A 13,772-nucleotide genomic window follows, 5' to 3' on the forward strand; every position below is an offset into this window, starting at 1 on the left:
TCCACACATGAAAAGGGGCATGAAAGGACACCGATTTGATACCACTGAAGAAGCCGAGAAAATATCAAGCGAGGAGTTGTCAGCCATTTTTACAGATAACTAAAAAAATGTATCAAACAGTGAAAGCACCAGTGGGACAAATGTATTAGTTGTAATGGAGAGTATTTTGAAGTGGGTAAGGTTGTTTTTTAGACAACTTGAAAATATATAGCTTTTTGGGTAAGCCTTCATACAAATGAACATGTGAATCTAATCACCAAGCAGCGGCAGGAGAACACACGCAAAGAAAGGTTTTACTTATGAGAGCTTTTAGAGCCAATGGCTCCTCCTTCCAGAAAAGGGTTGAAGGGGAAGGAAAAGGGGTGAAGGAGAAGGACCAGAGAAGTTTAGGGAAAGAGGTAGAATTTGGAAAAGTCACCCAGAACCCAGGGTTCCGGGTGACTTTTCCAAACTCCACCCCTTTTCCTTAACCTCTCCAGCCTTTTTCTTCATCCCTCTTCCTTCCCCTCCAACACTTCACCCTTCTGCTGGAAGAAGGAGCCACTGGCTCCAAAACCTTTTTATGTGTGTGATCTAGTGCTGCCACTTGGTGAGTAGACTTTTTTAATCCATCCAATTGCATTATACAGTAGAGCGTTGATTATCCGAAGTAATTGGAGGACATGGGTGTTCAGAAAACTGGTTTGTTCGGATAATCAAACTGTGCATGTTTATTTGCCAAAAAGAAGTACTCTACTGTAAATTTATTCATAAAAACAGGCATGTCTTTTAGTATTACAAAGTAACAGACAAAGGCAACTTCAGTAGGAATATATAGTAATAATCTCGTACTTGTCCCTCATAGAAAGGACAACACGTTTACATTTAAGCATTTTGTATCATCAAGTTCACTTCTTCACACAGCAGCACACAAGTGGTCGTAACAGAGAACAGAAGGTGACTGTTTGCACCTTGAGAAGCTCTTTTTGGCGGCGCGCAATCCTTCAAACTGTGCGGAGCGGCACGCCTCAACTCTATAAGCTGGCGCAGCTGTTGCTGTGAACAGCTCTGATACTGCCGCTACTTCTACTGCCAGTGCCGAGCCGACAGAAGTGTGCTGATTGTTGAAACACAGTGACTGGCAGCTTGGCCGTTCAGCAGCGCCTTGTGAAGGCCCCATTAGAAGCAATGTTCCGCCAGCGGTGGCCCAGTGCGGTGACTACTGTGGGAAACTTGGTTTGGGAGTGAGGGGGATGATGGACGGTAGGGTGGGAGAGTAACAGGTGCGAGCGAGTACACAGTTCGGTTAAGCAGTCGTTCGGTTGACCGACGTTCGGATAATCGACGCTCTACTGTATTGTCAAAAACTTGATTATTTCCATTGTTAAGTGAACTTCTGAGGTTTTTTATCACCAATTTTCACATTTCCGTTTGTTTTACGAACAGCATATAAGTATAATCTTATTCATTTGGTATAAAATGTTTGTTTCTTACATTCCCTCTTCTGTTTTTTCAAAGAATCCCTATCCAGCATCCAGCAGTAATCTGCAATCACCTAAGTTTCCCATCATCCTTTGTACTTTAATATAATTTGATAAAGTACCATCAATCTTGGCCCAAACATTCACTCTTTCGTTAGCATTAACACGTCTCCTGTTTCTTGTATATAATGAAAATGGTTTATCAGTATGTACCACACCAGTTCCATAGTTCCTATCACCCTGTACACCAATAGAAAAGGTGCGATAGGCTATAATGTCTCTGTCATAGTACGACTCCAATCCTTGTAATGCTTTATCACTACCTCGTACTACAGCAAGATTAATTTTTCATGTACGACTACTGAACTTGTTCCTGGTAATTCATGGTTAACACTTGCTGTAGTACGAGGTAGTGATAAAGCATTACAAGGATTGGAGTCGTACTATGACAGAGACATTATAGCCTATCGCACCTTTTCTATTGGTGTACAGGGTGATAGGAACTATGGAACTGGTGTGGTACATACTGATAAACCATTTTCATTATATACAAGAAACAGGAGACGTGTTAATGCTAACGAAAGAGTGAATGTTTGGGCCAAGATTGATGGTACTTTATCAAATTATATTAAAGTACAAGGTGATATTACTGTATACTATTTCATGGCTGTGTGACTTAGCCTTATGCTGCTGTGTAAGGCGGGTGACCTTGAGTGGGACTTAGTCGCTGAGCGAGGCAGCCGGGCAACATGGGCCCTAGATTTACTAGGCCCGTGTTGCTGGAAAATCAAGTTGCTGATTGCGCAACGACGTTACGACGGACTTAGCCGCTCGAGCGCGCCTATATATTTTTACTAGTCTCTGTTGCTGGAAAATCAAGATTGCGCAACTTCCGGCAGTGTTATTCTTATGGAGATTAGAGCGCTGATAAGGAAGTTGACTTGAAAATCAAGTGAAAATCCCCTTGTTCTTCACTGACTGCCCTCAGGTTGTCAGGAAAATGTGAAAACAGAAAGTGTACTTTAAGGTTCATGTTGTATCCCAATGTTCTCAGGTTCTGTAACATGTTGCTTACAATTTTGACATATTCATGGTGTTTATTGTTTCCTAGGAAATTGTGTGTACCCTTTTTACATTAATTGTAAGCAATTTTCTCTTTAGAAATAATAATAGCTTCAAATGTAGTGTTTTTAGCTAAAGCTCTGATCTGAGGACCCATAAAGAATTCTCCTTTAATTTTGGCTTCAGACAGGGCAGAAAGTTTGTTGCTGAGATATTTATGACAATTACCATCTTCGTCAGGAACTTTCACAAATTGTTTCATTACACCAAGTTTTATATGAAGAGGTGGCAAAAGAAACTTCTTAGGGTTCACTAGGCTACACCTTATTATGTTATAACTACCTCATGTTGCACTTTATCTTTTCCAATGTGTTCTACTATCCCACTTGCACAAATAACATGGATGTTTCGTGAATCCCTATTGCTGGGGTAATATCATACGGATTACTGTCAAGCCTCCACACAACATCCTTCAGCTGCATTGAGTATGCTACTGGAACCGAAGACAGAGCATTACCATTGTGTAAAAGCACACCCTTAATGTTTCTTCTGCTAGAATTGATAAATAGTCTCCATTTATTTGGATAATAGTTAACAGAACCCATTTTATTCATTAAGTTTGGAATGTCATTACAGTAAGCTATATTTCCTTTTTTCTCTATTCCTGTAAAAAGACAATGATGTATCACCTGCAAGTAAGCAGTTTTCCTGTAGTCTGGAACCTAATAGCTCAGCTGCATCCTTTGGAAGATTTAATTGCCTTATTATATCATTTAACTTGGCTTGTGACAATGGTCGTGGCAGATTTGATGTTTCAGGAAGGAACACATCGGACATAGATTAGATTAGATTAATACTAGTTCCATGGATCATGAATACGATATTTTGTAATGATGTGGAACGAGTCAAATTTTCCAATACATGACATAATTAAGTTAATTTAACAACATACTTAAGTTAATATAACAACTTTTTATATTTTTTTGTGTTTTTATTTTTTTTAAATTTTTTTACTGTTACTGGATGTATCTGAAATCAAGTACACTACTGTCTGCAGGTGGCTTAGGCATAAGAATACCAGGACTATGTGCTACTTGTCTAATAGTGGATGGCAAGTTTGGATATATAATCCTTTTTTGTTCTTTGCATTAACACCCTTCACATGGCATGAACAGTCAGTGCTGTGCTTTTGACACTCATGCCACACCATTAGTATTCCCAAACTTGGTGACTGTTTCTTCCATTTCCTCCAATTTCATAGGTCTTCAACACAAACATTGCACACAATATGAGGTGCCCAGCACCTCGACTGATCTAGTTCAATTATAGTATGCCTTGTTAGGTTTTGTTACAAAATGAGGTTATTTTTTACCTCTGCTTCTTCACAATAAAACTACCACAAATATAGCAATATGTAATTGGATTATTTACACAACACCTCCTTTCCATTATTCTATAATGAATTACATATGAAAAAGATAGCAAAATGGCAGTATTATATGTTAATTCCTTGCTTTATAGAATAACTATTATTACCTGTGTAGATAAATTCACAATACAAAACGGTGTAAGCAGCTTAGGATGTGCTGCCATCTGCCATTAAAAAGTCAACTAGTTCCTTGAAGTAGATTTATTTCAATAGATTGCACTGTTGTAATGGTGTCATGGTTCTTGCCGGCACAAAATATAGTTAAATAAATAAAGCAACAGACTAATAAATATTATTGTGGAGCATTAAAACATTGTATGTAAGATATTAAAATAAAAAAAAGTTTGAAGGTATTAATTTTGAAAGAAATAGTATGTGATACAACTAAGCGGGCTTCATTTTTAGAATCAGGATATGTGTAGTTTCCAAGGCGTACATGAGAGTGAGTGAGAGAGAGAGAGAGAGAGAGAGAGAGAGAGAGAGAGAGAGAGAGAGAGTCTGTAATACAACTGGGCAACACTTGATAAGAAGCTAGTGCATGACAAAAAATTTAATGAGGATGCATATTATATATTCTCTTCAATACATAAACGCGTGACAACTTAAAGTACGTGCATGAACAGAATACTCACGGAACAGGCTCTGAATGCGTATCGATGTGAAGTGTTTGGTTGACAGGGGCCACTGGCTGCTTAGGTGGCTGGGCTTGTCTTGGCTGAAATTTACATGAAGCAGATTAAAGCTGTACTCAACATAATCAGAAACTTTCTGAAACAGGTCACATCTATAAAATGTTGAGAGACAGAAAGAGAAAGAGAGAGAGAGAGAGAGAGAGAGAGAGAGGGAGAGAGACATTGAACACTGCATGCCGATGAAAAAACTTAAGAAATCATGTAAATGGTCGGCCATGTTTTCTGCTGAGAAGATGTGCTTTAATTCTAAAACTGTTTCGTTCCCTATCACAGCCGGCGGTCATAATTATGATGAACTGAAAATGCAAACAACAAACAATAATGGGACATTTAAATTGCAATTGCTAGGGGTTTAGAATTAAAACAGAATGGTGACTTAGTATAATACTAATATGATTCTCGGGAAAGAAGCATATTTTGAAACAGCTACAAGTATGTAATGAAGAAGAACAGACAAACCACCACACAATCAAGTGACAAATGAATGACTGATCAGTAAGACTACTGTTTAAAGTAGATAACCTCACATTTTGGAAAGGCCTCCTCGATGATATTAGAAGTCTCACACTCACTTCCTAGTACACTTACTCTTTAATGATATTTGTTACTGATAATGGAGATCAGGTTCATTTGAATTCCAGTTTACACAATCACAATGCAAAACAGAAAAATCAGTTTACATGTTGGCTTTGCCTTCTTGTCTAGGATTCAGAACAGTGTTCTCTATTCTGGTGCAAAGGGGGAAAAAAAGATTAACGTTTAATGTTCTGTTGATGACAGGACCATTGGAGGTGTTGAAATTGGGGAAAGAAACTGGCCATGTCACTTTCTAAGGAACCATCGTGTCATTTGTCTGAGCAATATAGGGAAAGAACAGAAAACCTGAATTTGGATGGCTGGAAGGGCATTTGAGTTGCTGTCTTCCTGAAAGCAAGGCCAGTGTCTCACTTCGTCTGTACACACTACTATCTCACATAACAATATATAGTATAGCCCCTCATACAGGGTGTTTCAAAAATGACCGGTATATTTGAAACGGCAATAAAAACTAAACGAGCAGCGATAGAAATACACCGTTTGTTGCAATATGCTTGGGACAACAGTACATTTTCAGGCGGACAAACTTTCGAAATTACAGTAGTTACAATTTTCAACAACAGATGGCGCTGCAAGTGATGTGAAAGATATAGAAGACAACGCAGTCTGTGGGTGCACCATTCTGTACGTCGTCTTTCTGCTGTAAGCGTGTGCTGTTCACAACATGCAAGTGTGCTGTAGACAACATGGTTTATTCCTTAGAACAGAGAATTTTTCTGGTGTTGGAATTCCACCGCCTAGAACACAGTGTTGTTGCAACAAGACGAAGTTTTCAACGGAGGTTTAATGTAACCAAAGGACCAAAAAGCGATACAATAAAGGATCTGTTTGAAAAATTTCAACGGACAGGGAACGTGACGGATGAACGTGCTGAAAAGGTAGGGCAACCGCGTACGGCAACCACAGAGGGCAACGCGCAGCTAGTGCAGCAGGTGATCCAACAGCGGCCTCGGGTTTCCGTTCACCATGTTGCAGCTGCGGTCCAAATGACGCCAACGTCCACGTATCGTCTCATGCGCCAGAGTTTACACCTCTATCCATACAAAATTCAAACGCGGCAACCCCTCAGCGCCGCTACCATTGCTGCACAAGACATTCGCTAACGATATAGTGCACAGGATTGATGACGGCGATATGCATGTGGGCAGCATTTGGTTTACTGACGAAGCTTATTTTTACCTGGACGGCTTCGTCAATAAACAGAACTGGCGCATATGGGGAACCGAAAAGCCCCATGTTGCAGTCCCATCGTCCCTGCATCCTCAAAAAGTACTGGTCTGGGCCGCCATTTCTTCCAAAGGAATCATTGGCCCATTTTTCAGATCCGAAACGATTACTGCATCACGCTATCTGGACATTCTTTGTGAATTTGTGGCGGTACAAACTGCCTTAGACGACACTGCGAACACCTCGTGGTTTATGCAAGATGGTGCCCGGCCACATCGCACGGCCGACGTCTTTAATTTCCTGAATGAATATTTCGATGATTGTGTGATTGCTTTGAGCTATCCGAAACATACAGGAGGCGGCGTGGATTGGCCTCCCTATTCGCCAGACATGAACCCCTGTGACTTCTTTCTGTGGGGACACTTGAAAGACCAGGTGTACCGCCAGAATCCAGAAACAATTGAACAGCTGAAGCAGTACATCTCATCTGCATGTGAAGCCATTCCGCCAGACACGTTGTTAAAGGTTTCGGGTAATTTCATTCAGAGACTACGCCATATTATTGCTACGCATGGTGGATATGTGGAAAATATCATACTATAGAGTTTCCCAGACCGCAGTGCCATCTGTTGTTGAAAATTGTAACTACTGTAATTTCGAAAGTTTGTCTGCCTGAAAATGTACTGTTGTCCCAAGCATATTGCAACAAACGGTGTATTTCTATCGCTGCTCGTTTAGTTTGTATTGCCGTTTCAAATATACCGGTCATTTTTGAAACACCCTGTACAAATTATTTGATTACTGAGATTCAAATATCTGGCTGTCAGTTGCATGGCAAGTATCATTATTCATTGTAAATGTGCCGACACTAGCACTAGCAGATAAACAGCAGCTATTTCATTTAGCTGAGGAGGAACCACCATTTTTCAGAATAACATTTTTTCCATTTAATTTTACCATACCAAATTTAATTTGGGTAAGCACAAACAGTTTATTGCAGTTTAATAGGGAATACGTTTTAGTCAAATATACCGATTCTGCTGGTTCATCTTTGGCTTGTTAGTGTAGAAATTGTCATAAAAACAGCAAAGTGCTAAATACACAAATTTTGCACATAAAAGGTGTTACAAAAAGGTACAGCCAAACTTTCAGGAAACATTCCTCACACACAAAGAAAGGTTGGTTGGTTGGTTTGGGGAAGGAGAGCAGACAGCATGGTCATCGGTCTCATCGGATTAGGGAAGGAAGTCGGCCGTGCCCTTTCAGAGGAACCATTCCGGCATTTCCCTGGAGTGATTTAGGGAAATCACCACAAAGAAAGAAAATATGTTATGTGGACATGTGTCCGGAAACGCTTACTTTCCATGATAGAGCTCATTTTATCACTTCTCTTCAAATCACATTAATCATGGAATGGAAACACACAGCAACAGAATGTACCAGTGTGACTTCAAACACTTTGTTACATGAAATGTTCAAAATGTCCTCCGTTAGCGAGGATACATGCATCCACCCTCCATCGCATGGAATCCCTGATGCACTGATGCAGCCCTGGAGAATGGCATATTGTATCACAGCCGTCCACAATACGAGCATGAAGAGTCTCTACATTTGGTACCGGGGTTGCGTAGACAAGAGCTTTCAAATGCCCCCATAAATGAAAGTCAAGAGGGTTAAGGTCCGGAGAGCGTGCAGGCCATGGAATTGGTCCGCCTCTACCAATCCATCGGTCACCGAATCTGTTGTTGAGAAGCGTACGAACACTTCAACTGAAATGTGCAGGAGCTCCATCGTGCATGAACCACATGTTGTGTCGTACTTGTAAAGGCACATGTTCTAGCAGCACAGGGAGAGTATCCCGTATGAAATCATGATAATGTGATCCATTGAGTGTAGGTGGAAGAACTAAAATGAGCTCTAACATGGAAATTAAGCGTTTCCGGACACATGTCCACATAACATCTTTTCTTTATTTGTGTGTGAGGAATGTTTCCTGAAAGTTTGGCCATACCTTTTTGTAACACCCTGTATATAAGCTTCCTTCTGAGTTTTACCTTAGTGTTTGAGAAAGATCACATATGGCAGATAAATTTGTTTTGAAAATCTAGGTTCGAAAAATTTACATTCAAAACTTTAGCATGCTCTCTGTGTCATTTCTCCATTATCTTTCACTGACTGCATTACATACGTGTGTTTCATGAAATTTCGTGTATTTTCAAGCACAGAGTGCTGTGAAAAATGTAATTCATACTATTCCTTCATCTGTGAACTACATTTGTGCATCTATAAAGATGGCCCCCGAGTAAGTGACGCCAGAAACCATTTCCAGAAAGTTAAGTGATTTAGACAGGAATATAATTTAGTTTAACGCTGACAACAAATTAAAGACGTGCATTAGTGTATCGTTTAGTCTTGCCGTTAAAGGTTTGACTTTTTTTTGCGTATTTTTTCAGAAAACACGAAAAGATCGTAACTTCGCGAAGTCGCGCTTAGGCTTAAATTTTGTAAACGTGTTTGTTTCTTGTTTCAAGGTAATTTAACTAGTTTCTCGGTAACAAATAAGTAAACTACCGTAAATAGCGTAAAACATCATTGTTTTAATACAGACTTCAGAAAAACAGCGTAACTTTATATCAGAAACTTGCCTATATACATTTGTTTATAGGCCTATTCTCGTAACGTTTTTGGAGAATCAAAGTTAAAGTATCTCGTTTAATTGTCCTTTTTTCATTCCATCGAGTGAAATATATAATAAATAGCGTATACCTTCGTTGTTTTAATACAGATCTCAGAAAAACAGCGGAATTTTAGATCAGAAACTTGCTTATATACATTTGTGAATAGGCTTAATTCTTGTAACGTCTTTTTTGATTTTCGGTAATTTAATTGATTTATTCTAGCTAAAGTATTATTTTTGCCATGAGTGAGAAGTGCCTGACTTGCTGTAGAATTGTTAGTTCCGGGGTTTGGTGTGATGGATGCAGTAGTTTTTTTCACTGGGGGGACTGCAGTGGCGTGGGTGTTGGGAAAGTGGATCAGGCTCATCAGTGGTTATGTAGGATTTGCAGCAGAGATAGGAAGATAGTGGAACAGGAGGGGAAAATTGCTGCCCTTCAGGCTGAGCTAGATCAGGCTAGGGAAGATCTGGACAGGTTAAGGAGGGAGAAGGGCAAAGAGAGGTGGGAAGTGGCAACAGGTAGCAGAAGGAACAGGCCTAGAACTAAGTCTGACAGTTTTGTGGTGAATGTCAAAAATAAGTTTGACCTGTTGCTTCAGTTAGAAACTGATGAGCCTCAAGCAGAGGTAGGTGTAGACAGGACACAACAAACTTTCAATAGGAAATTGAAAAAGAATGTAGGAAAGTCATCGAAAAGGAAGAAAATTTTGTTGTTAGGCAGTTCTCACGCCAGAGGTGTAGGCCAACTTCTGCAGGAGGAATTAGGACCAGAATACCAGGTCACAAATTTTTTCAAACCAAGTGCTAGTCTGGATCAGGTGACAGAGGATTTAGGTTCACTCTGTAAAGGATTTACCAGGGAAGACACCGTGGTTATTGTGGGAGGGCCAGGGAACAGCATCGACAGATATCCTGGGTACAGTATAGAGTGTGACCTGGTAAAGATTGCGTCGGCATCGAGACACACCAATGTTGAATTTGTATCTGTCCTGAGACGCCATGACCGGCCTCATTTGAACTCTTCTGTTGGGAGAGTTAATTTGGAGTTGGAACGGCTGCTTGGGTCGGGTGCGGGGGCTCATATTGGTGTGGTTCCTGTTTATTATCTCAGTAGGTGGGACTATACCAGGCACGGCCTACATCTCAACAGGAAAGGGAAGGGGAAACTGGCTGGGGTAATAGCAGGAAATTTAAGGGGGGAGGCACTGCCATGAATGGTAAAATACCAGTGGTTACAGGTGTTGGAGCAGCACCTTTTTTAGGATAGGTAAGACAGAAAGATGTCAAGTTCTACGAGAGGTCAGGATTGAAACAAATCTTCAGTTTAGGAAAGAAATTAAACAGCACAATTCTAGCACATTGGATCACCAATCACAGCTATCAATTATAAATTTTCACCAATCACGAGAAATTTTATCTGCACCAAGTTGTATCTCAGTCCTAGGTAATTGCATTGATGAATTAAAGTCACCCAACCCAATTGACATAATCTGCCTCTCTGAACACCATGTGACCACTGGTATAGGAACTAGGCCTAAGCACAATGAGAAACTCAGACAGGAGAGTGCTGCAAATGTTAGAATAAGGAAAGGTTCTCATAAAAGTATAATTAAAAATAATGTAAGTATATTTCATCAAAATATTGGGAGTTTAAAGAATAAAGTAGATGAGCTTCTGGTTTGTTTAGAAGATTTAGAAGCTGAGAATGAAATAGATATACTATGCCTGTCTGAGCATCACATTGTTACTAATATGAATAAGGTAAATGTAAGTGGTTATAAGCTCTCTGCACATGTAATGAGAGAAAATATGGAGAAAGGAGGAGTTGCCATTTATGTCAAAAGTTATCATTGTGCAAAAAGTATAGAAACAAAAAAGTTTTGTGTAGAGAAACATATAGAAGCATGTGCCTGTGAGCTTAAATTAAATAAAGGCACATTTATAATTGTAACTGTATATAGGTCCCCATCAGGAAATTTTCATCTATTTCTGAAAAATTTGGACTCCTTGTTGTGCTATCTGTCAGGCAGGGGGAAGCAAATTATTATTTGTGGGGACTTCAATGTAGATTCTCTGAAAGAGGGTAATAGGAAAAATGACCTTGAAGTATTACTCGGTTCTTTCAATTTGACACCCGTTATTGATTTTCCTACTCGGGTGGTAAAGGATAGCAGTTCACTGATAGATAACTTCTTTATAGACCAACATAAGTTTAACCAGATAAATGCTCAGCCTGTTGAGAATGGTCTTTCTGATCATGGTGCACAGCTAGTTACAATATATGACATAGCTCCATTCAGCAATACTAAACAGTCCTCCAAAGTAGTGCGTTCAGTCAACGATTTAACAATTGCAAATTTCAGGGAAAGCCTACAGCAGTTAGACTGGGATGAGGTGTACCGTGAACCTGATGCCAATTTAAAATATAATTTATTTCATGACATTTTTGTAAATGCATTTGAAAACTGCTTCCCCAAGAAAATAGTTAAATATACTTGTAAGAAACCTTGTAACAAACCATGGCTTACTAAGGGTATAAAAATATCTTGTAACCGGAAAAGGGAAATGTATCTGACAGCAAGAAAGAGTAGTGACCCAGACACTATCAAAAATTATAAAAACTACTGTGTTATATTAAGAAAAGTTATTAAAAAATCCAGGAGTATGTGTATCATGTCTGAAATCAGCAACTCTGATAATAAAATTAAAACAATTTGGAATATTATTAAAAGAGAAACAGGTCAACCAAGAGCAGAGGAAGACAGTATTACCATCAAATTGAATGAAAACTTTACGAACAAAAAGTCAGAAGTTGAAAATATTTTTAATAATCATTTTCTAAATGTTGTGGATATAGTAGGATCCAGGTGTTCATTAGAAGATGCTAGGCTGTTAATGGAAGAGGCCATACCTATGCAATTTGATACAATTGAAATCTCACCCACTTCTCCCTCTGAAATTAGGAAAATAATAAACTTGCTTAAAAGCAAAAACTCACATGGAATTGATGGCATTTCCAGCAAAATACTAAAAGCTTGTTCTCAACAGATAAGTAAGATTCTCAGCCACCTGTGTAATAGCTCTCTGGAACAGGGCATTTTCCCTGATAGACTGAAATATGCTATTGTTATACCTTTGCATAAAAAGGGGGATAGATCTGATGTCAACAATTACCGTCCAATCTCCCTTCTAACAGCTTTATCCAAAATTTTTGAGAAAGTAATGCATTCAAGAGTAGCTTCACATATCTGTAAAAATGAAATACTAACAAAATGTCAGTTTGGTTTCCAGAAAGGTTTTTCAACAGAAAATGCCATATATGCTTTCACCAGTCAAATTTTGAATGATCTGAATAACCGAACACCACCCATTGGGATTTTTTGTGATCTCTCAAAGGCTTTTGATTGTGTAAATCATGAAATTCTGCTAGACAAGCTCAAGTATTGTGGCATGAGTGGGACAGTGCACAAATGGTTTAATTCGTACCTAACTGGAAGAGTGCAGAAAGTTGAAATAAGTAGTTCTCGTAACATGCAAAGATCAGCACATTCCTCGAACTGGGGAACTATCAAGAATGGGGTTCCACAAGGGTCAGTCTTGGGTCCTTTGTTGTTCTTATTATATATTAATGACTTGCCATTCTATATTCATGAAGAGGCAAAGTTAGTTCTCTTCGCTGATGATACAAGTATAGTAATCACACCTGAGAAACAAGAATTAACTGATGAAATTGTCAATACTGTCTTTCAGAAAATTACTAAGTGGTTCCTTGTAAACGGACTCTCACATAATTTTGATAAGACACAGTACATACAGTTCCGTACAGTGAATGGTATGACGCCATTAATAAATATAGACCTTAATCAGAAGCATATAGCTAAGGTAGAATATTCCAAATTTTTAGGTATGTCCACTGATGAGAGATTAAATTGGAAGAAACACATTGATGATCTGCTGAAACGTTTGAGTTCAGCTACTTATGCAATAAGGGTAATTGCAAATTTTGGTGATAAACATCTTAGTAAATTAGCTTACTACGCCTATTTTCACTCATTGCTTTCATATGGCATCATATTTTGGGGTAATTCATCACTGAGGAATAAAGTATTTATTGCACAAAAATGTGTAATCAGAATAATAGCTGGAGTCCACCCAAGATCATCCTGCAGACATTTATTTAAGGATCTAGGGATATTCACAGTAGCTTCTCAGTATATATACTCTCTTATGAAATTTGTTATTAACAACCAAACCCAATTCAAAAGTAATAGCAGTGTGCATAACTACAATACTAGGAGAAAGGACGATCTTCACTATTCAAGATTAAATCTAACTTTGGCACAGAAAGGGGTGAGTTATACTGGCACTAAAGTCTTTGGTCACTTACCAAATAGTATCAAAATTCTGACAGATAACCAACAAGTATTTAAGAAGAAATTAAAAGAATTTCTGAATGACAACTCCTTCTACTCCATAGAGGAATTTTTAGATATAAATTAAGAAAAAAAAGAAAAAAAAAACAAAAATATTTAAAAAAAATAATAAAAAAAATAAAAAAATAAAAATAAAAAATAAAGAAAAACAACAAACACAAAAAAATTGTTTTATTAACTTAAGTATGTTGTTAAATTAACCTAATTATGTCATGTATTGGAAAATTCGACTCGTTCCACATCATTACGAAATAT

The 13,772-nt window shown here is 38.5% G+C and overlaps 1 protein-coding gene across 8 annotated transcripts in view; it reads right to left on the bottom strand.

Moving 5' to 3' along the window:
* LOC124618523 (sorbin and SH3 domain-containing protein 1) overlaps positions 1-13,772 on the bottom strand; it is a 935,475-nt gene that overhangs the window by 6,179 nt on the left and 915,524 nt on the right. For all 8 annotated transcript variants that reach the window (XM_047145356.1, XM_047145360.1, XM_047145359.1 and 5 more), the window contains one exon: positions 4,584-4,666. In XM_047145356.1, the coding sequence (XP_047001312.1) occupies positions 4,584-4,666 (83 nt within the window). The remainder of the gene's footprint in view (positions 1-4,583; positions 4,667-13,772) is intronic.

Source organism: Schistocerca americana, chromosome 1 (genome assembly GCF_021461395.2).
Source record: "Schistocerca americana isolate TAMUIC-IGC-003095 chromosome 1, iqSchAmer2.1, whole genome shotgun sequence".
Taxonomy (NCBI): domain Eukaryota; kingdom Metazoa; phylum Arthropoda; class Insecta; order Orthoptera; family Acrididae; genus Schistocerca; species Schistocerca americana.